This window comes from Panthera onca, chromosome E2 (genome assembly GCF_046562875.1).
Source record: "Panthera onca isolate mPanOnc1 chromosome E2, mPanOnc1 haplotype 2, whole genome shotgun sequence".
Lineage (NCBI taxonomy): Eukaryota > Metazoa > Chordata > Mammalia > Carnivora > Felidae > Panthera > Panthera onca.
This window is the reverse complement of record NC_138353.1, coordinates 53,921,462-53,945,537: the sequence shown is the minus strand read 5'-3', so window position 1 is coordinate 53,945,537 and position 24,076 is coordinate 53,921,462. Positions and strand designations below refer to the sequence as shown.

At 49.0% G+C, this 24,076-nt stretch overlaps 1 protein-coding gene across 1 annotated transcript in view; it reads left to right on the top strand.

Moving 5' to 3' along the window:
- CDYL2 (chromodomain Y like 2) overlaps positions 1 to 24,076 on the top strand; it is a 171,856-nt gene that overhangs the window by 131,453 nt on the left and 16,327 nt on the right. Inside the window, exons 3-5 of the mRNA XM_060650084.3 lie at positions 9,196 to 9,413; positions 16,850 to 17,022; positions 23,283 to 23,493. Of these exons, the coding sequence (XP_060506067.1) occupies positions 9,196 to 9,413; positions 16,850 to 17,022; positions 23,283 to 23,493 (602 nt within the window). The remainder of the gene's footprint in view (positions 1 to 9,195; positions 9,414 to 16,849; positions 17,023 to 23,282; positions 23,494 to 24,076) is intronic.

The following is a 24,076-nucleotide window of genomic DNA, read 5'->3' as shown; positions in this document are numbered from 1 at the left end:
CATAAGTTATGATAAATGATTATACAAATTTTATATAGATTATTGTTCTTTTTCTGAACTATTTGAGTATGGATTACATACATCATGCCCCCCATAGTAATCTTTTTTCTTTAAAAAAAATTTTTTTATGTTTATTTATTTTTGAGAGACAGAGAGAGACAGAGCATGAGTAGGGGAGGGGCAGAGAGAGAGACACACACACACAGAATCTGAAGCAGGCTCCAGGCTCTGAGCTGTCAGCACAGAGCCCTACATGGGGCCCAAACTCACAAGCTGTGAGATTATGACCTGAGCTGAAGTTGGACGCCCAAACGACTGAGCCACCCAGGTGCCCCAGTATGGGTATTTTCTAAGAAAAAGGATATTCTCTTAAGTCAACACAGTACAGTTGTGAATGTCAGAAATTTAACATCGATACAATACTTTAATCTATGATCCACATTCCAAGTTTTCCTATTATTCCCCAAGTTTCTTGCATTCTAATCCCACTGAATTCTTCCTCGCCTTCACCCATTTCATATTCTTTTGACCCTTCTTTCGTCGAGAGAACGCTGTCTGTCCACAACATCATGCATTTACTTGTTTGCTCAACCCTAGACTGCCTGTAAAATAGTTTTGGAACTGATCCACCCTTACCACTATGCAAACCGACACACTAAGGAGAGTTCAAGGTTTGTTTGAGGGTATAGAAGTCATAATATTGCATTCAAAAGTCATTCATATTGGCTCTCTATTCTCCCCCTGTGTACCTATGTTCTTCATTTGAAATATGATTAAATTCCTTTCTTTTGATTTATGTTCAGTTTCTTTTTCTTCATCCTTATTGATTTTATTTTCTTGACGTGCTTTAATATATTTCTGGGACTTAAAAAGACACACTCAGAGAAGTGTCAGCTCTCCTTCACCCCTTCTTCTCTTCTCTCTGCCACCCACTTGTGCTTGGGTAACCAGTTTCATTGTCTCCTGGTTTATTCCTCCTGTATTTCTTTTTGAAAAAAAAATCAGATTTATCCATTTCCCCTTTCTTCTCCTTTTTAAAGTTTATTTGTTTATTTTGAGAGAGCATGAGCACAGGAGGGGCAGAGAGAGAGTGGGAGAGAGAGAATCCCAAGCTGGCTCCACACTGTCATTGCAGAGCCTCACGGGGGGTTTGAACTCATGAACTGTGAGATCGTGGTCTAAGCCGAAGTCAAGAGTCAGACACTCAAATGAGTGAGCCACCCTGGCACCCCTCCCCTTTTTTCTTACACTAAAGGTAAAGTACTTTTGTACCTTGTCTTTCTCCATGTGAAGATATATTTTGGAAACTAGGTCCTATTAGTTCATGGAGAAAGAGCTCGTTCGTTTTTTTGTTCACAGCTGTGTAGTATTCCATTGTGTGGATGCACCCTAGTTTACTTCTCCAATCTCTGCTTGGATATTATTTAGATAGTTTCCAACATTTTGAAATTGCAAATAGTGCTGTAAGGAGTCACCTTAAACATATATTTTTGTGTTGTTAGAGGTGTATGTTCGTGTCACATTTCTAGAATTGGATTGGTGGGTTGAGAGTAAACGCATAAATAGTTTTGTCAAATGTTGCCAAATTCCCTCCTATCACTGTTGTGCCATTTTGCCTTCCACCCACAATTAAGAGAGTGCCCACCTCCTCACATCCTCTCTGGCAGAATGTGGTGTTAGGATTTTGAACTTTTGCCAAGCAGGTGGCTGAGAAATGGCATCTCCGTATAGTTTTAATTTTTACTCCATTATTACGGGTTTTAATTTGCATTATTAAAGGAAGTTGAGGTCTTATGTTTAAGGGCCAGTTTCATGTAATATTTGTGAATCCCTGCCCGTATCTTCTGTCTTTAGTAAAGGAGGAATTTGAGGGCTTCTGTCTCCAGCCTGTGAAACTTCTTATGGAGGGGGGGGCACATGGGTGACTCCGTTGGTTAAGCAACCTGCTGTTGATTTCAGCTCAGGTCATGATCTCACCGTTCTTGAGTTCATGCCCTGCATCAGGCTCCGTGCTGGCAATGTGTGGAGGCTGCTTGGGATTCTCTGTTTCCCTCTCTCTCTCTCTCTCTCTGCCCCTCTGCATGCTCTCTCTCTTGCTCTCAAAAATAAATAAATAAAACTTTAAAAAATAAATAAGGGCACTTGGGTGGCTTAGTCGATTAAGTGTCCCTCTCCGGATTTCAGTTCAGGTCATGATCTCATGGTTTATGACTTCGAGCCTCATGTCAGGCTCTGTGCTAAGAGTGTAGAGCCTGCTTGGGTTTCTCTCTGTCTCTCTCTCTCTCCCTCCCCTTCTCTCCGTCTCTCTTTCAAAAATAAACTTAAAATTTTTTTTTAATTTAAAAAATACGTAAATAAAACCTCTTACAGCGTGGGAATCTTAGCTTTCTATCTGTGATATGGAAATACTTTTCTCCCGTTAGCTGTTTACTTTTTCATTTGTTCTTTACCTTTTTGTTTTTTCTGTCTGCTTTTGTCTGAGAATTTCTTGTTTATTGTCAATGAATGTGTTTTTGTTTTTGTTTTTGTTTTTTTTTTTTCCTTGCACCTGTCACTTTGAATATTTGAGGCATTCCTGTTTTAAAGTCCTTGTCACATCATTCCTTGATACTCATTTCATCTTCTTCGGAGCAATTTATGTCACAAGCGTTGATATTGTTGGCAAGGTTTCTAAGCATGTCTTCAGGTTTGGGGATTCTGGTGTATGGGCTCGTTCCAAGAGGGGGGTTTTTGTTTTGTTTTTCTTTGCTTTCTCTCCCCCTGCACCCCCGTAACAGTTGGTGTTTGCCTCCACCTGGCCCAGAGCTGCCGACAGAGCCGTGGTCATGGACGTGGTCGAGTTACTGCTGTTTTGCCTTCTTGGAGGGGACCTCATGCCACCCCCTGGCATCCGGCCGTGGGCCTGGGTCCCCTCTCCCGTCTCGCGTGGGACCCTGGTGTGTGCCGTCCTCGAGTGTGCTTCCTGCCCGGCGCTCCCAGCCCCACGTAGTGCTTTGTGTTGACATTCTGCCTGTCACGCACAGAGATGATTATCTTGTTTGTGAGCCCAGTATTTATCTGCCACTTCCGCGTGCTTGGAGCAGAGGGGCTGTGTCAGGGCGTGATTTTATGGAAACTTCTTCACGTCAAATACTCCTTTGTGCTTAGTCTGAAGGAAGGAATGTGGGAAGGTTTGAAGGGAAAAGAAGGAAGGAAACTGTCCTATGTCCCAGAAATGCAGCTGACATCACTTCCTTTCATGGGCGACAGTCCTGTGAGGCAGGAATGTTTTTTCCGAGGCCACAGGAGGGAAAGGGGGCCCGGAGTGGGTGAGTGAGCCACCCAGCCTCGCAGCTCATGAGAGGGAGTGTGGGGTGTATACGCTGGCCCTTTACTGGGTTTCACCCTGATTTATGGGTTCACAGTCTGCTCTGTGCCTGGAATGCTACCTCCTGGGTTTGTGCCTTAGCCTTAGGGGCTGGGAGGACATGGCCGGGAGGACTCACCAGTTCATGCCTCTTTTTTGCAATGACTTGGGGTCCTTCCGCTAACATCTGTGACGTGCCTGGGGTGAGCCGGGCACTTGCTAACCTCATATTAGTTCTTCAGCTGAACCCAGAACAACCCGGGGCGCCTGGGTGGCTCGGTCGGTTAAGCGCTCGACTTTTGATCTAGGCTCACGTCATGATCTCACCGTTCGTGGGCTGAAGCCCTGAGTCTGCGCTCACAGCACAGAGGCTGCTCGAGATTGTCTCTCTCCATCTCTCTCTACCCCTCCTCGGCTCACACATGTGCACCCCCCCCCCCAAAAAAAAATAAACAAATAAACTAAAAAAAAAACCCCAACCTCGAAAAGCAGGTACTGTGAACCTCATGTTATCATCAAGGAGACTCGTGCTCAGGAGCTCACGTGGCTTCTTAGCTTCTCACAGGTACCAAACACAGGGCTGGAGTGTCCATGCTTCTGGCATGTTGTGTTTCCCACGGTGTCTTCCTGGTCTGCCTGCCAGTCTTGGGAAGTGTGATGCCCCTGAAGGGGAGACGCTTTGAGGGCAGAGTCCGAGGGGCTCTGGGGCGCAACTGTCCTCTGCATCTCCGAAAATGCAGGGCCATGTTAGCCACTCAGGTTCCATGTGAATTCAGGCCCTGGGGTGGGGGGGCGGGGGCTCTTCTCCTTGTTTTGGCCCAGAGATGGCACCTTCCGAGTCACCATCAGAGGTCTGAGCCCAGGGTCCTGATAGAGGATAAACAGGTCTGTTTTCCTCAGAACGTTTTATAGTTTATTTGGTCAGATGGTCTTTTGGGGGTTGGTTTTTCCTGTGCAGACGGCCATGCAGAAAGGCCATGGGCGTTGAATTCAGAGGCCCCTGCCCCTATTAGTTTCCATTTTGTCTCCTGTATTTTCCCATCTGTCACTATTTTATTTAGGTAATAGTTGGCTTGTTTCCTCTTCATCTCCTGCACACGAAGCAAAGTCTGTGAGGTCAGGGTGAATAAATACAATGAGGGAGAGCTGGGCTCCAATCCTGGCTCTACCATGTAAAACCTTTGTGGCTTCCTGCAAAGTTACTCACTTTTCCTTACCTGCAAAACGGACACAGAATGGCACTTTACCTAGGACTGCTGAGAAATTCGTAGACCTCACAGAGCTGCTCACAAAAGGTAAACCCCATCTCCTCCTCTCTAATAGAATTGTAAATTAGCACCTTGACCTGGTTGGGGGACAGGAGGACTCGGGTCAGACCTCTCCCAGCTCTGGAAGGCGCTGACATGCAAGGGCCCCGGAGCTTCTGACTTGTCACCGACGGGAACCAGTGTCCTCTGAGAGCCGCTTCTGCGATGCACTAACATCTGCCAGCAGGGCCGTGGCACGGGCCCTGTGCCCGTGGCACACGATCTGCCTGGGCTCTACAGAAACCAGGGCCAGCTCCAATTAGGAAGCTCTGGCAGGGAGCTGAAGATTTTGAGGTTAACCCTGAAGAAACAGCTCCCTCTACACCCGCCTTTTAATTAAATGCTCACGTTTACTTTCCGGAGTTCATGGAGTCATTTCACCTGCATCGCGGGGCTTGACGAAGCCCGGTTGCCTTGAGTAACAGAAAAGTACAAAAGGAGGAGGCTTCAAGGAAGCTGTGGGACAACACGGGCCCTGCTGCTTCTGTGCCCCTTTGTGGCTGATCGCTCACCTCGATAGGGACCCAGCAGGCGGAAGGAGGGGTCCAGGGAACCATTTCTGCTCCCTGCCTTGGCCTTGGTTCTTGAGATCCCGAGACCCACCTAAGTAAGGATGTGAGTCCATCCCTAGGGTGACCCAAGACTCTAGGGGCCAAGGAACAATTCCTGTAGACTTCTTGGTCCACAGGTAGTAGGCTGGGCTATGCTGTGTGTGAGCATCGTGCCCTTGAGACCCTTGGAGTACTGTTGGAGAGACAGGGTTCATGCAGAAAATATTGCCGGAATGCTTTTGTGCTGAGCAGGGTGATAATGACTATAAAGCAAGTAAGAGCCACCATCTATTAATTGCTTATTATATCCCGGGTCCTTTAAATATATTCTCTCTTTTTAAAAAAAAAAATTATTTATTTTACTAAAACAGTTTTTTAAAGTTTATTTATTTATTTTGACAGAGACAGAGACCGCGTGAGTGGGGGAAGGGGCAGAGAGAGAGGGAAAGAGAGAGAATCCCAAGCAGGCTCGAACTCAGGAAACTGTCAGATCATGACCTGGGCCAAAACCAAGAGTTGAATGCTTAACCGACTGAGCCCCCCAGGCGCCCCAGATATGTTCTCTCTTGTAATACTCATAACCTGCTCTTGGAGGGCCTGCAAAAGGCATGTTCGCTCTGTCCATGAAGTCGTTTTCTGAGGGTGGGGGCCAGCTTCCGGTCGCGTTCCAGCATCCCTGCCAAAAAGGTTCCAACAATGGTCCACACGTAGTAAGTCCCTCTGTGTGTCTCCTTGCGCCCCTCCTCCTACACCACGGCAGCCCATCCTACGTGGGTCAGTCACCCACCACCCCGGGCAGAAATGGTGACACTCCACACGATTTTCAGACCTTCGCCAGCGTTCAAGCATGGGGCTCACTCGACATCAGGGAGGCGCCTGGTGATGGATGACCCCCTGGGTTGTCTGGACCCTGGTTTTCAAAGCCTGGATGTTGAAGCAGTGGTGGCAGTTTGGGATGGGCCCAACAGGTGGATTTTTTTTTTTTTAATTTTTTTTTTTTTTTAACGTTTATTTATTTTTGGGACAGAGAGAGACAGAGCATGAACGGGGGAGGGGCAGAGAGAGAGTGAGACACAGAATCAGAAGCAGGCTCCAGGCTCTGAGCCATCAGCCCAGAGCCCGACGCGGGGCTCGAACTCACAAACCGCGAGATCGTGACCTGAGCTGAAGTCAGATGCCCAACCGACTGAGCCACCCAGGCGCCCCCCAACAGGTGGATTTTTAACAGTTCTTCAGGTGCTCCTGATGTGTGTTCAAGTGTAAAAGCCACTGGCCCGGGTTCTCAAACCTGCCTGCCTGTCAGAATTGCCTGAGAACTGTTTTGTGGGGTTTTAAAAATTTTTTGTTACTAAATTTTAAAATAAAGGAAGCTTCACTTTTAAAACCGCTTTAGATTTACAGAGATATTGGGACGGTAATACAGAGAGTTCGTCTATACACCACACTCTGCTTCCTCCCAACGTCTTACATTAGTGACGCATTTGCTACAGTGATGAACCAGTAACAACGCATTGTTATCAACCAAAGTCCATGCTTTATTCGGCTTTCCGTAGTTGTTGCTTAACATCTGTTCCAGAAACCCTTCTTGGGATTGTCGTGTTTCCTTAGGTTCCTCTGGGCTGTGACAGTTTCTCCGACATTCCTGGTTTTTGATGACCTTGACAGTTTTGAAGCATACTGATTAAGTATTGTGTACAGTGCCCCCCAATTTGGATTTGTGCGATCTTTTACTCCTGCCTAGACCGGAGTTGTGGGTTGGGGGGAGGAAGACCGCACCCGTCGTGAGGGCACACGCCGTCGCCGTTAACTCATCGCGGTTGATGTTGGTCTTTGTCACCTGGTGGTGGGGGACACTTTGACTTCTCCATCTGCCCCAGTCAGGTGTCTCCACTGTCCAGCTACTGCTCCCGACCCCAAACTTTCCACACTGTGCCGTGTGGAAGGAAGTCACGGGGCACAACCCGCACCTATAGAGTGGGCACTCAGGCTCCACCTCCCTGTGGGCAGAGGGTCTCCGTAAACTGTTGGGAATTCTTGTGCCTGGGAGACTCGCCTCTTCTCTCCCATTTATTTATTAATTTAATGATCTACTAACGACATTATGGACTCCTGGATATTGATTTTATGCTTCCAGTTAGAATGCAAATACTCCTTTGTTGTGTGGCTCAAGTTGGTGCATCGTTGGCCGCTGGGAGCTCTTTGGATCGGCTCCCCACATGCCTCATCGTTGGGGAGGTTATTTTTTTATTTTTTATGTTATTTTTTGCTACTTCATTCCTTTTCAGCCACTACAAGCTTATCTCATGTGTTTCCTGCCCCAGGCCTGGAGTCAGCCATTTCTCCAGGGAGTCCTGGTTCCTTTTGTTGAGAATTGCATCCGAGACCACCGTCTGGGCCCTAGGTGTGCCCACTGCTGTTGGGATGTCACTGGTTCTGGGCCCTCTCCGCTGACGGAGCAAGGACATACACATGTGCCTACTACCCTTTGTACGCACACATACCTGTAACTGTCAGTGTAACTGTCTATACCAGTATTGAGCTAAGCGTGATGCCTTCCACTCTGAATCCACTATCCCATGGATCGTTCTAGACCCCGGCCCTCACCTATCTGTAACCTTATACTCCAGGCGGTCGAAAGTGTGGATCCTACCGTCTGCCATCCATTTACTGAATTGTCCAGTTCCAGCATGCCTGGATAACGGTATCAGAATTCTGAACACTCCCCCACCTCCTCAGGAATCGGCTTTGCCAACTACAGGACACCATTTCTCTAGCAGGCTGTTTTGCCTTTAGTTTTTACAGACTCCAGTCATTCCTAGAGTTTCTGAGGTGCTGAGGCACTCCTGCCCCCTTCAGTGAGATTGTTTCTTTTCTTTCTTTTTTTTTAATGTTTATTTTTGAGAGAGAGACACACAGAGAGAGACAGAGACAGAGCATGAGTGGGGGAGGAGCAGAGAGAGAGAGGGAGGCTCAGAATCCGAAGCAGGCTCCAGGCTCTGAGCTGTCAGCACAGAGCCCGATGCAGGGCTTGAACCCACGGACCGTGAGCTCATGACCTGAGCCAAAGTCGGCATGCCCAACCAACTGAGCCACCCAGGTGCCCCGAGGTTGTTTCTCTCATGCATTTGTCATACAGTCAGATTCTTTGATCACATTTCTGTATTCCCTCCTTGGATCCCGCCAGTCTCGTAAATGTGTTTATTTTAAACGCGTACTTTAAGCCTAACTGTCTGTGCTGCAAAGTTCTTTGCGTTTTGACAGATGCTTCATGTCCCGCATTCACCATCAGGGTATCCTAGAGAATAGCTTCCCCACCCTCGGAAATCCCCTGTGTTTCATTGTTCTACCTGCTCGGATTCCACCTGATCCTGGTAACCACACATCTCTTGCCTGATTCTCTCCTTTTGCCTTTTCTAGAATGTCATGGAATTGGAATCATGCAATGTACAACCCTTCTCACTGGCCTTTTGCACTTGGCATTCTGTGTTTAAGATTCATTTGTGTATTTTCACGGCCTGGTAACTAGCTTTCTTTTCATTGCTGAGTAATATTCCCTTATACAAACGTGCCGTTTTGTTTATCCATTCACCTAGTTAAAAGACAGATTGGTTGCTTCCAGTGTTTGGTAATTACGAATAAAACTGCAGAGGTTTTTTTTTTTTTTTTTTTTTGGTTTGTTTGTTTTGTTTTTCAGCCATCAGATTTCAAAGTAGGGGGTTCCTTGTTGCCAAAGGCCTCGGAACAGAAGCTGAGGCTCACAGGCTATCAAAGATCATACCAGGCCCTCCACAGAGCTCTCTCTCTTAGTTCAAACTTGGAGCTGTGGCAGTTAAGCCCTGGGCCATTCTCCACCCAAGAACAGAGGAGGGTGAACGGGGGGGGGTCCCAGCCACATCCAACCCTTTCTGTGAGAATCTGAACGTTCTGTGATCACGCTCTGGTGTGATTGCTCCTAGGTTGGTTTCTCACTTTTTTTGTCTGATTTTGGAAGGCTCTGCTCTGACCAACGGGGGATTAAACTTGCACAGCCCCGTGAAGAGGAAGCTGGAAGCAGAGAAGGACTATGTCTTTGACAAGAGGCTCAGGTACAGCGTCCGCCAGAACGAAAGCAACTGTAGGTTTCGGGACATTGTCGTGCGGAAGGAAGAGGGGTTCACACACATCCTGCTGTCCAGCCAGACCTCGGACAACAACGCGCTGACCCCTGAGGTGAGAGACAGGGGACCAGAGGGGAGGGTCAGGCTGGAGAGGGCTTCTTGTTCAGAACGGGGCTCTGGCTTCCTCTTGTGTCCCACACACAAACTTGACTGTGGGGCACAATGCGCTCATCACTTCACCTACATTACCCATTTGATCTTTCTGTCCAGGTAGTGATCCTATCCCATTTTATAGACGAAGATCTCAGCAAACAGAGAGATTCAGAAAATGAGTCAGGGTCACACAGTCAGAGGGCAGCCCCAGAATCCAAATACCATATCTTGGGCTTTGCGGCATGTCAAATTTTTTTTGCTTTGGACGGAATTATATTCACTCGGCTCTCCTGCTGTTTTTTTTTTTTTTCAATTGAGATATAATCCACGTGCCATAAATTTCACCCTTTTAAAATGCACATGTTTTTTTTAGTCTGTTCACAAGGTCATGCAACCATCACCACGATCTGGTTCCAGAGCATTCCCGACACCCCCAAAGGAAACCCTCCGTCCGCCAGCATCCCCTCCCCATTCTCCCTCGCCATGTCCCTGGTGACCGCAAATCTCCTTTCTGCTGCTACGGATTTGCCGATTCCGGACATTTTACATAGATGGAATCGTATGGCGTGTGGTCTTCTGTGACTGGCTTCTTCCACTGAGCGTGAAGTCTCATCCGTGCTGTAGCGCGTGTCAGTGCGTCATGACTTTGCCATGGTATGGATGTGCCACATTTTGTCCCTTAGTCATTCCGTGATGGACATTTGTGTCGGTTCCCCTTTTGGCTACTACGTTGTGACTCCTGTTGCCACGAACACTCGTGCATGGGTCTTTTTTGTGTGTGAACATGTTTTCAGTGCTCTTGGAGATACTCCTCGTCGCGGAACCACTGGGTCGTGTGGTGACTCTGGATGTAACTTTCTGAGGAACTGCCAGACTGTTTCTCACAGAGGCTGTGCCATTTTACATTCCCACTGGCCGTGTGCGAGGGCTCTCATTTCTCTGCTTCCTCGTCAACACTTGTTATCATCTGTCCTTTTTATTATAGCCGTTCGAGTGGGTGTCGGGTAGTGTCACCGTGGTTTTGATTTGCATTTTCCTGATGACTAACGATGGTGGGCATCTTTTCGTGTGCTTATTGGTTACTTGTCTTCTTTGGAGAAATGTCTCTTCACATCCTTTGCCTATTCTTAAAACTGTTTTTAATTATTGAGTTTTAAGCCTCCTTTATCAGATGTAGGGTTTGAAAAGATGCTCTCATCCTCTGAGTTGTCTTGTTTCTTTCTTGATGGTGTCCTGGGATGTGCAATGTTTAAAATTTTGATCAAGTCCGTTTTACCTGCTTTTTTTCCCACCTTACCTTCTTAATGCTAATGAGGCTTATATTTTAGGTGAACAGAACGGGGAAACAGTGCATACTTGATGCTCTTACGTAGACAGCACCATTTAAGATGTTGTCTGTGGGTACTTGGGGGGAACAATGAAGAAATAAGATGGATATTTTTCAAGAGATTCTTGATGGTGCAAATGTGGGAAAAGATGAATCCAAGCAGCCCTCTCCAACTAGACCGACCTGGGACAGGGTGGCAGAGTGGTAAACAACAAAAACAGTGACAGTACCAGCTACCCGTGGCTCTTCATGCTTTGTGTTTACTCTTTATCTCATTTCCTCATCCAGGAGCCTTCCAATGTAGGGTTGTTATGAGCCACCCCTTACAGACAAGATGATGCAGGTTTAGAGACCTTGACAGGCTTAGGATCATGCAGCTTAATGGAATAGAACCTTCAGGGAGCAGGACCCTTGCTACTTGTGGCCACTGTATTGTTTCTTACACTCAGACCAGTGCCTGGCCTGCGGAAGACGGCGAAGTCCACACCCCCCTCTCCTTGTCCTGCGATATCCTGCACCCTCTGATTTCCGTAGGAGCAGCAAAGACACAGAGGCTTAATCGCAGGGGTGTGTTTTGGGGTCTCTCTCTTGCACGTTCAGGAACCACCTGAGGGTTCTCTGCTGTATAGACCTCTGTCGTTTACCCTGAAGGCTGCCCTTCCCATATTTATACACATGGAAACCTTGTTATTTTAAGCTCATCATGAAATATTCACATGAGACCAATTCTTCTTGGATTTTTTTCTACTTCACTACATTTTAAAAGCAAGCTTTTAAAAGGCACAGCGTTTTCCTTCCGCAGGTCGAATAAATGTGAAGTCTCCCAGTTCATTCTGTCTCTTTGAACAGCTTTGTGTGTTAACCATTGCCTACTCACCACGGACGACGTGTGGCATCCAGCTGATGTCAGGTGCACAGGTTCTCCGCTCCTGGGACGCGGGCTTGGTTAATTAGGGGTTCCATTCCTAATTGGTGTCTGTCAGTAACAGAACAGGAGGAAAGTGGAAAAAAATATTGATCTGGTATTTTCAGCTGTCTCAACAACCAAAGTGGATTGACTCTACAGATAAGCTGGCCAACTGGGTAAAGTAGCCCTGAAAGAAAGATCCCAGTGAAACGAATAGGCGGTGTTAGAGCAATATAGATTTCGGAGGCTAGTAGACGAGGCTTGCATCCTTCCTCCACCATCTCACCTTGGGAAGTTACCTTGCCTCTCTGGAGCTTCCTCATTTGTAGAAGTTATACTATATCTTGCTTGTGGGATTAGAGATCATGTCTGCAAAGAGGCTCACAGAATGCCTGGCACACAGGAAGCGTTCAATAAATGTTCCCATCATTGTTAAAATGAAACAGAGGTGATTTAATGGTCTCCAGCAGACCAGCCTTACTTATTCACGGAGCAGCTGGGGTGAGGCCACCCTGCATGTCATGATTGAATTTCTTTTTCTGGTTGTACGTGGGACGTTGGTCGGATTGGCCTCATGGGCAGAAATTCGTACATTACTGGGTGTGTTAACTAGATTCTGAGGCTAGAGGGTATGTTGTAATATTTCTCCTGTCTGTAATATTGCAAAGAACCAGGAAGATAATGAAAATGCCCCTTCAGGAAAGAGCCAGCAAAATAGATTGCCCAAAGTGTTGGTGATTAAAACTCATCTACTCCCCCTTTGGGAGATGACCCCAAGCCTTCGCTCAGCTCCCGGTTTTCTGCAGTTCTCCCAGACTCAGAGAGCCGCACCACCGCCATCCCGGGGGCACAGTGGACACGCAGGAATCACAGCTCACACCCCTGGATCACACCCACCACATCCATACTGCCCCCAAGGCCTGTTAGCTTTAATCCTTGAACGGCCCGCTAACATGCTTTTTTCTCCCTGTTTCCATCCTGACCAATATGTTCTGGACGGTTGCAGTCACCTACTAACAAGTGTGCTCTTTCATATTTCCTCCCCTGCAATCGGTTCTCCGCACGGCAGGCAGAGTGATCTGCCGTGAATGCAAATCTGATCAAGGCACGCCTTCTACACACGCACGTGCACATGCACGTGTACACGTGTGCTCCTGCATTTCAGATGCATCTGTGATTTCCAGTTGCACTGATTAAGAATCAGAACGATTCACGCGGCCTGGTGAGGCCCCTGTGTTCCGATCTGCCCAACTCTGCGACCCTCCTCGCCTTGCGCCACACAGCCTCCTTCCCTCCTCCTGCACTCCAATCAGCCTGGCTTGCTTCATGTTCACGCCTGCACCAGGGCCTTTGCACATACCTGTGCCTCCTTCCCTTCCTCCTTGCCTAGTGGCCTTACACTTCGTTCGGGTCTCAGCTCAGCCACCACATCTGCAGGAGTGACCCCCCACCCCCACCCCTCCCCACCCAGCTCCCTGCCCAGGTTATATCCTTCTCTCACTATGCACCCCTCCCCTCTGGAACTCGTTACGGTTGTTAGTGAACATGTATTTGTGTGGTAGGTTGTTAAATGTCTGGTTCCCCCATTACACTGCAAACTTCTTGAGGAGGTAAATATTGTGCTACTCATTCGATTCAGTAAACACTAACTAGGTTTTGTTTATATGCAGGGTTCTGGACTAGGTGTTACAAGGGTTCTACAGATGAGTAGAAGACTGTTTTAGCTTTTAAGGAATTATATTAGTTATCTGTCACTGCATAACAATTTGCCCTAAACTTAGCATCTTAAAACAACGAATATTATCTCACAGTTTCTGTGTGTCAGGAATCCTGGTGTGGCTTAGCTGGATGCCTCTGGCTCAGGGTCTGTCAAAGCCTGCAGTCAAGGTATGTTGTCTGGGGCTGCGGTCTCAGCTGAAGGCTCAGTGGAGGCGGATCCACTTGTAAGCTCACCCAAGTGCTGATGGCAGGTCTGAGGTCGTCACTATCCAGAGACATCAGTTCCCTGTTATGTGGTTACTTCCTATGGGCTATGGATTTGCCTCTCCCTATGGCAACTCGTGACATGACACCTTGCTTCCCCAGATTAAGAGCTCCAAGAGGAGAGAGAGAAAAACAGGATAGCCAAGACAGGCTGTGCCCTTTCATATCCCAGTCTCCTCTTGAAAGGGACATCCCATCACTCTTGCTATATTTCATGGTTGGACATGAGTCACCGGGTCTAGTCTACCCTCAAGGGGAGGAGATGCCACAAGCATGTGACTACCATGGAGGGGATCCTTGAAGGCCATCTTCAGGGCCACCTATCGGGGATTTAAATCAAGCAGGAGGTAGGGTGAGGCCAAGATGCTCACATCCTACAAGGGGGCTTGTCACAAGTGTCTTAGGGGGGATTTAAGACACTGGGGTGTCAGGAGAAGGAAAAGTTTGCATTTAGTCAGGGATATGTGGGAAAGCATTCATGAAGGTGGTCACAGCTGAGATGGGCCCTGGGTGACTGATTTTAGCAAGTAGAGATGAAGTAGAGAGGGGGACTCTGGTCTACTCCCCCCTTTTGACCCACTTTTTTTTTTTTTAAGTTTATGTATTTATTTTGAGACAGAGAAAGCACATGGGAGGGGCAGAGACAGAGGGAAAGAGAAAATCCCAAGCAGGCTCCATGCTGTCAGTGCAGAGCCCAGCATGGGGCTCAAACCCACAAACCGCAAGGTCATGGTCTGAGCTGAAATCAAGAGTCAGACGCTTAACCGACTGAGCCATCCTGGTGCCCTTGGCTCCCTTGTGATGAATTTGGTTATCTGCTCCCAAGGCATGGCAGATCAGAAGGTAGGGGTAGCAGTGGGGATTGTGCTTTCGCCAGCAGATACATCTGGAGCAGGTGGCAGCTAATGAGGGCAGTCCATCTCAAGAATGTATTTGGGGCTTCAAAATGCGTAGCAGTCTTGGACCGTTTGTTACAGATGCATTCCCTGGGAGCCTCTGAGGGGACTGGTCTGTTACAGGCTAGCAAGGGACCATCGAGAGGCAGTTATGTGTGTGCAGAGTATCCTGTTTGGGAAGGCAAAGGAAGTAATCATTTTAGAATGTTTCACTTTAAGCAAACCGGTTGCGTTGTACAATTTGGGGTCCTTCAAGGAGGTAGAACCTCCAGCCATCTCTCCAAATTGGATTATCAACATGAGAAAGAAAAAGGAAAGCTATACTAACCAGACATAGCATTCTTGAAATTACAACATATAGTTTGTACTTTTCTCACATGAGTGAAGCACAGATCGACTTGGCGCTTAATTCGTAAAGGAGGTGGCCGTTTTGCTTGATTTTGTCTTTACTAATTGACTAGTAAATGTGGCCTCGGTGAGAGAGGCCACTCTCTGAGTCATGTGTAGCATGCCAGTTCACATCTTTACAGCAGGGTTTTCTTTTATTTGCCTCTCAGAGAAATAGAGTTCATGGATTGTTCAGAGCATGTCTATTTCTGGAGGCAGATGGTTTAAAGGACCCACAAGATAGTGGCCCATTCGCTTTTTTTGATGTTCAGAGGAAATCTGTGGTTTATACCCAGTTAGAATGGAAAATGACTCTCCCACCCTCACAGAGCACCAGCTGGGAGATTCTCTATTTAGATTGACATCCAGCCCTACTTTTGTCCGTGAAAATTCACCCATTTACTGAAATCATCCTACAGTATGGAGTAGTAGAAAGAGAAGGGGTCTGGGGGTGAGATTTTCACCATGGTTCTGCCTCTTGCTTCTGACCTCGGGTGACTTATGTCACTTCTCTGAGTTTTCCTCACTCTCCCTGCAAGATCAGCATCCCATTCCCTCCTCTATGGGATTATCGTTTGGAGTAAAATATGTGGAAATGACTCGATGTAGTCCCTGGCACCTCCAAGGGCTTAATAAGTGGGTTCTTTAAAAAGTCTAATTAAAAAAAAAACTGGCTCTCACAATATTTTCCCATTGTACCCTATGATGATGCCTAATGAAAAATTAACAATGATCCTTTAAAAGCGTGTTCACTTATTGTCTCCCCAGTTGGACTCTCAGCTCCACCCAGGCAAGTGCATGCCTTGTTTTCTCTTACCATGCCTTTTCTGCACTGATTTTTCCCTCCTTCCCTAACTTCTGTTGGATTGAGTGATTGAGCTTTCTTTATTTTACCCCCCTCCCCATTCATTGTAATCCATGTACTTTTAAGAAGTTATCCTTAAGTTACAAACACATAGTGAAGCCTAAATGTGATCATCGCCTCTCCACCACTCCCAGACATAGAACCTTGGCATGTGGTTGTCATTCCTCTCTCATCAGACACAATATTATCACCTGGACTCCAGTTCTACCCTTGTGCAAACCCTCACCCTCAGTTGGTCAATATCAGTATGATGATTTTATAGTCATTCTTATATTGATTTATCAACACATTCACCATGTTTCTTTGCTGGCTGTTATTATTCCTTGCATGTCAGTCTTTTCTTTCTGAATATAGTTTTCTTCTTTCTGAAGTGCATCCTTTTTAAATTCTCCCAGTGAGGGTCTAAGAGTGGTAAACATTCTTTTGCTGAAAAATGCCTCATTTTTATCCTTGCTTTTGAATGATAGTTTAGCTGGATACAGAATTTGTGTTTGACGGTTGTTTTCTTTGGCACCTTGAAAATTTTATGAGTTTCTGATGCCACAGCCCTCTTCCCACGTGCCACCTACGAGCCATACAGAAGTCTTAGTTGAATTAAGGATAAGCAAGAGTATAATTAAACCTGGCCTCCTAGAGAAGGCTAACATACCTCACCTGGCTGCTCATAGGAATTTTTTTTCCCCACACCTTTGAAAAGAGCCAAACGTGTAAATGCTGGAAGAAGATTTGCAGAGACTTACCAGGGATTACACGGCTCCAAGCCAGGCTTCCCAGCCCGTGGCGAGTGACCTCACTGCCACCTTCTTAGCACTCTGTGCCGGCTTCGGGGATGCTGCAGGGGAGCTCTGGTTTTGGTGTTTCTTTGCTTAGTCTGGATGTGGCTTGTATTCAGGGGAGACTTCCTGCACAGGAAGAGAACATGTACTTGGCTCTGCCCTCAGGGGTGAGGCCTCTGGCAGGCTTGAGGTCTGAAGGCCCCTGGCTCATAGGTAGACACTTAACATCCCCACAAATCCATCTCTGCCCGCAGATTATGAAGGAGGTCCGGCGAGCGCTGTGCAACGCGGCCACGGACGACAGCAAACTGCTGCTTCTCAGTGCAGTGGGCAGCGTATTCTGCAGCGGCCTAGATTACTCCTACCTAATTGGCCGGTTGTCCAGTGACAGGAGAAAGGAGAGTACCCGGATTGCAGAAGCCATCAGGTGAGCTCTGCTCATGTTTGGACACTTTGGGACCTGCCTCCTTTTGCTAAATGTAGCACATAAAAATACAGGCTGCTCAGTAAAATTTGAATTTCAAACAACAAAGAATTTTTTTATCATAAGTACATCCTATGCAATATTTGGGATATACTTATACTAAAATTTTTTTTTGTTGTTTATCCAAACTTGAGATTTTAATTGGGTATCCTGTATTTTCTGCCCAAATTAGGGGTGCCTCTGCTGTCTAGATTAGATCCCACCTTATTGTTTCCCTCAAAAAGAGATTTTATTTCCTTATATTAATTAAGCACAGCATCCGGTAATGCCCATGTGTGAATCCATACTACTCCTGCCCTTTGCCTGATGGTGAAATCTTGGATTTTCTGGGTGTCCCTGTGTCCTGGAGCTGATGTGGCTCAGCCCTGGGGAGAGGATGGAGGGCTACCCTGGGCAGCTGGGCATCTTCAGACCCAGTGGGGTGGGGAGTTCCTCTCCCTCTCTTGTTGCTTTTGGGATAAAAGTTGGGATCCTGGGGTTGACATCGGATCCCAACAATCAGTATCTCTTTTGGGAGCACTGAAAGGTCGTCATTTCCCCATTATTCATAGGCTGATCAAAAGCAAGTGAGTGTTCTTTCGAGCAAGGGCCATCACTCATCCTCCACCCCGGGAAGGGCTCACGCTTGCTGCATCTTGTGCCGTGCCCAAACCAGAGTCACGGTGCAGTAATGCCTCCTGCTCTCTTGGAAAGGGGCACCCGTCTCTGTGGGGTCATGGAGGCCGAGGCCACACGTGAGGGATTTTCTGGGGCCTCTAATCTCACTGCGCCTGGCAGCGTCCTACGGAGGCTAATTTTCCTGAGCCCATAGCCAGGGGCCACAGTCTCCATGAGCTGATGTGCAGACACTGTCACTGGCGAAGTTCTGAGTCCTTTCTTCAGGGTGAAGCATCCGGTGAAGTCTGCTCCAAAACACCCGTGTGCTTCATGTTGCCGATTTCTTGCCCAAAGAGACGCCACAGAAAGGCCGAACACGTTATTAGAAAGGGCATCCTGGTTGCACGATGCTCCCAGGCATCGTGGGTGCAGACAGTCCTGGCCATGTCCACAGCGGTTTTTTCTCTGCTTGGACTCAGCTGTGCCTTTTAGCAGCTTCCTCGTCACATGGTGAGGGGAACAGTAGGGGCCCCAGTAAGCCTCCTTCATTTACGGGACCATCAGAGACGGGGCTCCCATCTCTGTGGCCTGAGGAAAGCCTTGGTGGTAGCTATCATGTGGTTCACGAATCTCAGTGGGTGCATTAGCTGGATTCCCAGAAGTCCCAAATTCGAGGAGAACTGGGAGAATGCATTCGCTCACCTCTCAAGAAACGCAGTCAGTAAGATTTAAGACATTTTCTGTCTCGTCAGGAAGGGGAGTTTCTCCTTGGCAGAGTGGAAGGGAGGTGACAGAGGGAGTCCCTCCCAGTGCTGGAAGGGAGTGGACGTTCCTAATTTCTGAGCCGGCAGAGACCCCGGGCGAGGGAGGGGAGGATGTCCCCTAGACCAGTGCTTCTCAGCCCCAACAGCACAGAGAATGGCAGGGAGCTTTTCTACGACCCAGTGGCTCGCCAGCAACCCCAGAAGATTCCACATCAGTGAAAGTGGGATGCGGCCAGCGCAACTTTGGTTTTCAATTTCCCTCAGTGGTGCTCCTGTGCAGCCGGGGTGGAGAACCCCCACCCCACCCTAACCCAGGGGTTTCTGCACCACTGACTGAGAGCACTGGAAGTTCTAGAAACAACAAGATCCTTCTTTTTGTGTAACAGAAAAGGTTGTTAGAAGAGGGTGAGGGAGAAGGTGCTGGAAGGGAAGGAACAAGGGTGGGTGAGGAGCTTCAAGGGCATGGATGGGGTGCAGAGAGGACGGCCCTGTAGAGGAGAATGCCCATGGGGTCGGAAAGCGACTGTGTGCTGCTCTTTGTCACTGGATTCTTGAGGGAAGGCTCCAGCTCCACCAACTTTGGAGAGCTCCCCCCGGCAGCCACACTCCAGAGTCTGGGACACGATGGAGCAGGGAAGCGTTTCCCAGAGAGTGTTCTGGATTTCCCGAGAAGCATCATGAGTGAGGGGCACTGTGGTTAAGTTTAGGCCATGCCGCAAGTCCTGTCCCTGTGCCTGCAGATTTTCCAGGCATATTAACGTATTTGCAATCTGAGAAGCCTCTTGAGAAAGAACTTTTTTCAAAATCTAGCATGGCTGGAACAGATTTTGGCCCCAGAACCTTACAACCCACTGACAGTCCCTTGCAGTTTTCTGGGGGCATGCGTGCTGTTGGCTGGGCCGACCTCCAGGATCCGGCATGCCGCGGGCCCTCAGCGCCCCCCAGCGCTGCTCCCGCCCCATCCTCATCGTGTCCTAGAGAAAACACGCGCACACGTGACCCAGGACGCCGTGTTCACTCTGCAGATGTTTGTTGAATGAACTAGCAGATGTGAGAAGGGCTCAGATGATTCATTCGGTGCAGGCCTCTGTCCAGGACCCAAACGAGGCTGTCCGCCCCATCCTGAAAGAGAGGGTGCCCTCACCTGAACTCCTCGCAGGTGATGCGATGGCCTGCTGGCAGGTTGCTGGGATTAAGAGTAAGCAGATAACCCGTGTGAAAAACTTGCACTGGTCTGGCACGCAGTTGGTACTTCCAACAGCTGTAAAGAATTATCTCCATCGCTAGTTCTGTGAACGTCCGGCCATGAGTTCTAGCTGAGCCTCGTCTGACTGTGGAGTGGGCTTCGAGAGCACCCCTGTGGGGGCCCCTGGATGACCGTCACCATGTGTGTCTGGTGCGCGTAGGTCCCGTACTGGCTGACTTGGCTCTGAACATTGGCAGTGGGAGGGCTGCACCCCTCGGCTCTGGTTAAAGGGACTGGGTGACCGGGTCACACAGGAAATGCCAGTTGCTCTGGGTGGAATGTGGACATCCCCACATTCAGACTATGGCTTCAGAGTCTCCTTTGGGCCTGGAGGGCGGATCTCCGACCGCTGAGAGTGGAGCGAGAGCAGCGCCCGCCCTCCCCGGCAGGTGCACTGACTGTAATAATAGCAGCAGTGACCGAGGGCTCCTGCGTGCCAGGCAGGACACGTTTGTCCCTCTGGGGACAAACCGTTGGCTTTGCCATTTGACAAGGAGTAAAATGGGGTTCCAGAGAGTGAGTAACTTGCCCAACATCTCATGACTAGTTAGGGGCAGAGTAGAGACCCGACCCCAAAGTTCCTGCTGTTTCTGCCACATCACAGCAGCCCAGCACCCAGACAGGCAGAGGCCACAGGGCTCAGGCTCATTGGAGGAAGTGGCAGGGGCCGGGGTCAGCATGACTGATGGACTTGAAGCCAAAGAAGACGGCATGTCATCCCCCCCTGCCCCCTCCCCACCCCACCCCCGCCCCGACACACACACAGTCCCACTGCCAGAGTCAGGATCAGATATCTGAGCAGCAGTGTCTGTAACGCAATATCCTGTTTGCTGTCTGGCTTCTGTGTCCACTGGGCCCTTGTGATAGAGATCTCCTCTGAGTGAGAGGAAGAGGATGGGGAGAGTGGTCTGTGCATTTGCATTTTCGTATCTGGGACAGGAGCCCACCGCGTGGCTTAGACAAGAACAGGATGGGGTGGGGGTGCAGGGGCAGAGCTGGGCACGCTCGGTCCCCTTAGCCATCCTCGGGGTACTTAATGCTTCTGCACAGGGCTCAGGTTGGAGACCGCAGAGGGAAGGGTTCTGGGCTCCAGCGCAGTGTGCTCTCCGTACGGTCATGAGGGCGGAGGTGAATTCCCGAAGGGCTGCCCTGTGCATATTGGGGCAGACCGGACCTGCAAGAGGTCCACAGTGGGGAGGCGTCTTGATAGGGAAGAACTGCTTTACTCAAAGTGTTCCACAGCAGCTGGGGTCTGGTGCGTCCTCAGGATGCCCGGAAGGGAATCCTGCACTGAATGGAAGATTTGGCCCGACGGCTTCCTGAACTCCTTCCCGGCTCCAAGATGCAAGGTCCTGAAATTGTGTATGAGGGGGTTTAGATGTGGAACGTTGGCCCCAAACCACTCAGACCCTGTGGTTCCAAGGACCCTGCCAAGAAGCCCCAAGTACCGTGCAGCCTCCAAATTACATTTGGTAGAAATCACATGTTAAGGCCAGCGACTAAAGCCTTGAAGTTAGGAAGTCAGGCTGGGAAGGGGGCCACCAGAAAACCAGGAATCCGAGGGCCACGGTGCCAGAATGCAGCAGCATCCTTTTGGGGGTGAGCTGCAGTGGGGCCGGCAGTGGCTGAGAGAACTCCCCCCTCGACTCACACATCGCTGCTCAGGAGTCAGGAGATGGGACGCCTCCAGCCTGGATTAAGGGTGAGACTTACGTGGCAACGTATAGGTCGTGAGACAGTCTTCTCACAGTTGAATCCAACCCCAGCCTATCACTGTGGTGCCCACATCTCTTGGTGAGGATTGGGGGGAAATGCTAATCCTTGAGAAAGGATAAATCAGCCAGCCATTTGTATTAGTGAAGTATTAGCTGCTGTAATGAATGAACCCCAAATGTATGTAATGGCTCAGTTGTGATAGAAATCTACTTCTTATATATGGGAACCTGAAACAGATGTTACTTATCAGCCCATGGCTGTCCTCTAAGTGTGACTCAAGAGCACAGACTCCTTCCATCTTGTGGCTCAGCACGTGCCTTCCAAGACTGCCATGCCTGTCAAGGTGAGAGGGCTTGCAGACCGCATGGCGGGAGGTTTCCGTGCACGGGCTGGAAGTGTGCGTATGGTTTCCATTCACATTCCATTGGCCAGAGTTTCGTTCCTTGGCCACAGCCATCTGCCAGGGAGGGGGAAATGTGCTCCAGCAGCAGACTCGGGAAGAGGAGGGAAGGGAAATCGGGTCTGGTGAACAGCTAGTGTGTCCCTGCCGCACGTCTTCCATCTTCAGTCTCAATCAGAGATTGCTCCTCTGTTCGTTCGGCAATCATTTGCTGAGTGTGAACTCCGGTACGTATGGGCACCAAGCCGTGCACAAGGCAGACCTGTAGGTTTCCGTAAGGAGCTGGAGAGGGAAGAGAATCCAAAAACAAGTAAGCAAGCAAGTAATGAGGATAATTGCAAATTGTGAGACTGGTGTTTCCCAAGAACTCTCAGAAGGCCCGTGCAGCTCACGCATCATGAGCAGGCACGAGGGAGACGAGATGTGCCTGGAGCGGTGAGCAGAAGCAGACCAAGGCATGGTCAGGAGTGTGGATTTTATTCTTTTGAGGTCTCAGTAGTTTCTCGTCTTCTACCTGGGAATAGTGAAGGATGCAGGCTTTACTAGACATCTTGGATCTTTCCTCCATGTCCAGATGAATATTAACATTTTATAGATCTTATATAGCAGCTAGGGGAAGGGCGAAAGGCATTCTAGGGCAGAGGAAGTAGAGAGAGGTGTCTCTGCTTAATAGGTACAGATGCACGCAGGAACTTTGCTCACTGCAGAAGGGCAGGGTGATAAAATGTCTCCTGATCCCAGAGCCATGATCCCAGATGCCTCATGTCTCCATGCCCAGTGTCCTTCCCCACTTTTGGTCGAAGCCACCCTAGCGTGTGGATCCTCATCAGCCCTTGATGAGTCTGGCATCCCTTTGGGTCATTCAGAGTAAGACAATCGTAGGACTGAAAGAAATGTTAAATATCATCAGTCCTCACCTGTGACCACCATCTGAAGCTTGAGTTTCTTTCTTTCTACACCCAAAGTGATCATCCAGCCAAAGTTGGAATACCTCCAATATTGAGGATTCATACTTCCCAACACCAGCCTTTCCACCCTCGGCCAGTGCCGTCAGAACTTTCCTTCTCTCCTTGTGTTCACATATGCCTCCTTTGTGTTCTCTTTCTGGTTCTGAACCTTGACGTTCAGGTTGGCTTCCTTAGGATATTTACAGTTTGTCAATATCCAGGGAGTGAGTGCAGTACTGGGACAATGGGCATGACCTAGGACCATCTGGGCAAACTGGGAAAGGAGGTCACGCCCATGAATTTCTTTCTGAAAACCTGCCACCAACCACCAAGTGTGCCAGGCCTGTGACTGTAGCTCAGTGGCTCGGTGTCCAGGAGGATGAGACGCTTGCCTGGCACCCTCTTCCCTCTGATGACCGGAGGGTGCCAGGCAGCACTGGGAAGCTTGTCGCAGCCTCGGTAGGTTCAAGGGTGTCAAATAGGTCTCGGCAAGCCTGGTCACCTGCTAAAGAGGGTCTTCTCTTTTCTCCCAGGGACTTTGTGAAGGCCTTTATCCAGTTTAAGAAGCCTATCGTGGTCGCCATCAACGGGCCTGCCCTGGGCCTCGGTGCCTCCATCCTGCCCCTCTGCGACATCGTGTGGGCCAGCGAGAAGGCCTGGTTTCAGACCCCGTATGCCACCATCCGCCTCACGCCCGCTGGCTGCTCCTCATACACCTTCCCTCAGATCCTGGGCGTCGCACTGGTAAGCCTCCTCGGTCCTTGGGCAAGATCCCTCTCTGGGATCCCGACAAGACCCCTTCTGTGTCCTGGGTTTAGGATATGGCCCTTCATACGAATAAGGACCTCGGGGGTGCCCCTCGTGGCGGAATCTGCTGACTGTCTCTGCTTCCTCTGCCTCCCCAGAGCAGCTGGGAGGAGGGCAGGCTGATCTTGGAGCCTTCCCATGCTGGTGCCAGACGGCACTGGCGGGTGTGGCCGAGGCCGAGAAGATGATGGCGATGTTTGCTTACCAAACACACACTTTGTTTACGTAACTGAGTTAACTCGATTCAGTTAGTTCACATAATAAACACTTAACTAGTTAAAGCACGAAGTCGAAGTCGTCTGAGCGAACTGAACTAAGTTCAAGCACTTTGCATCCATTTTTTTCATTTATTCCTCACAACAGCCTGATAAGATCCCGTATCAGAATGGACTGTGTGCTGTAACAAACGATCCCACAATCCTAGGGTCCAAACAACAAAAACTTCTTTCTCACTCTTGCTGCAGTCCAGCCGTCCACACTGACTGGGGACCCAGGCGTCTTCCATCTGGTAGATGTACCT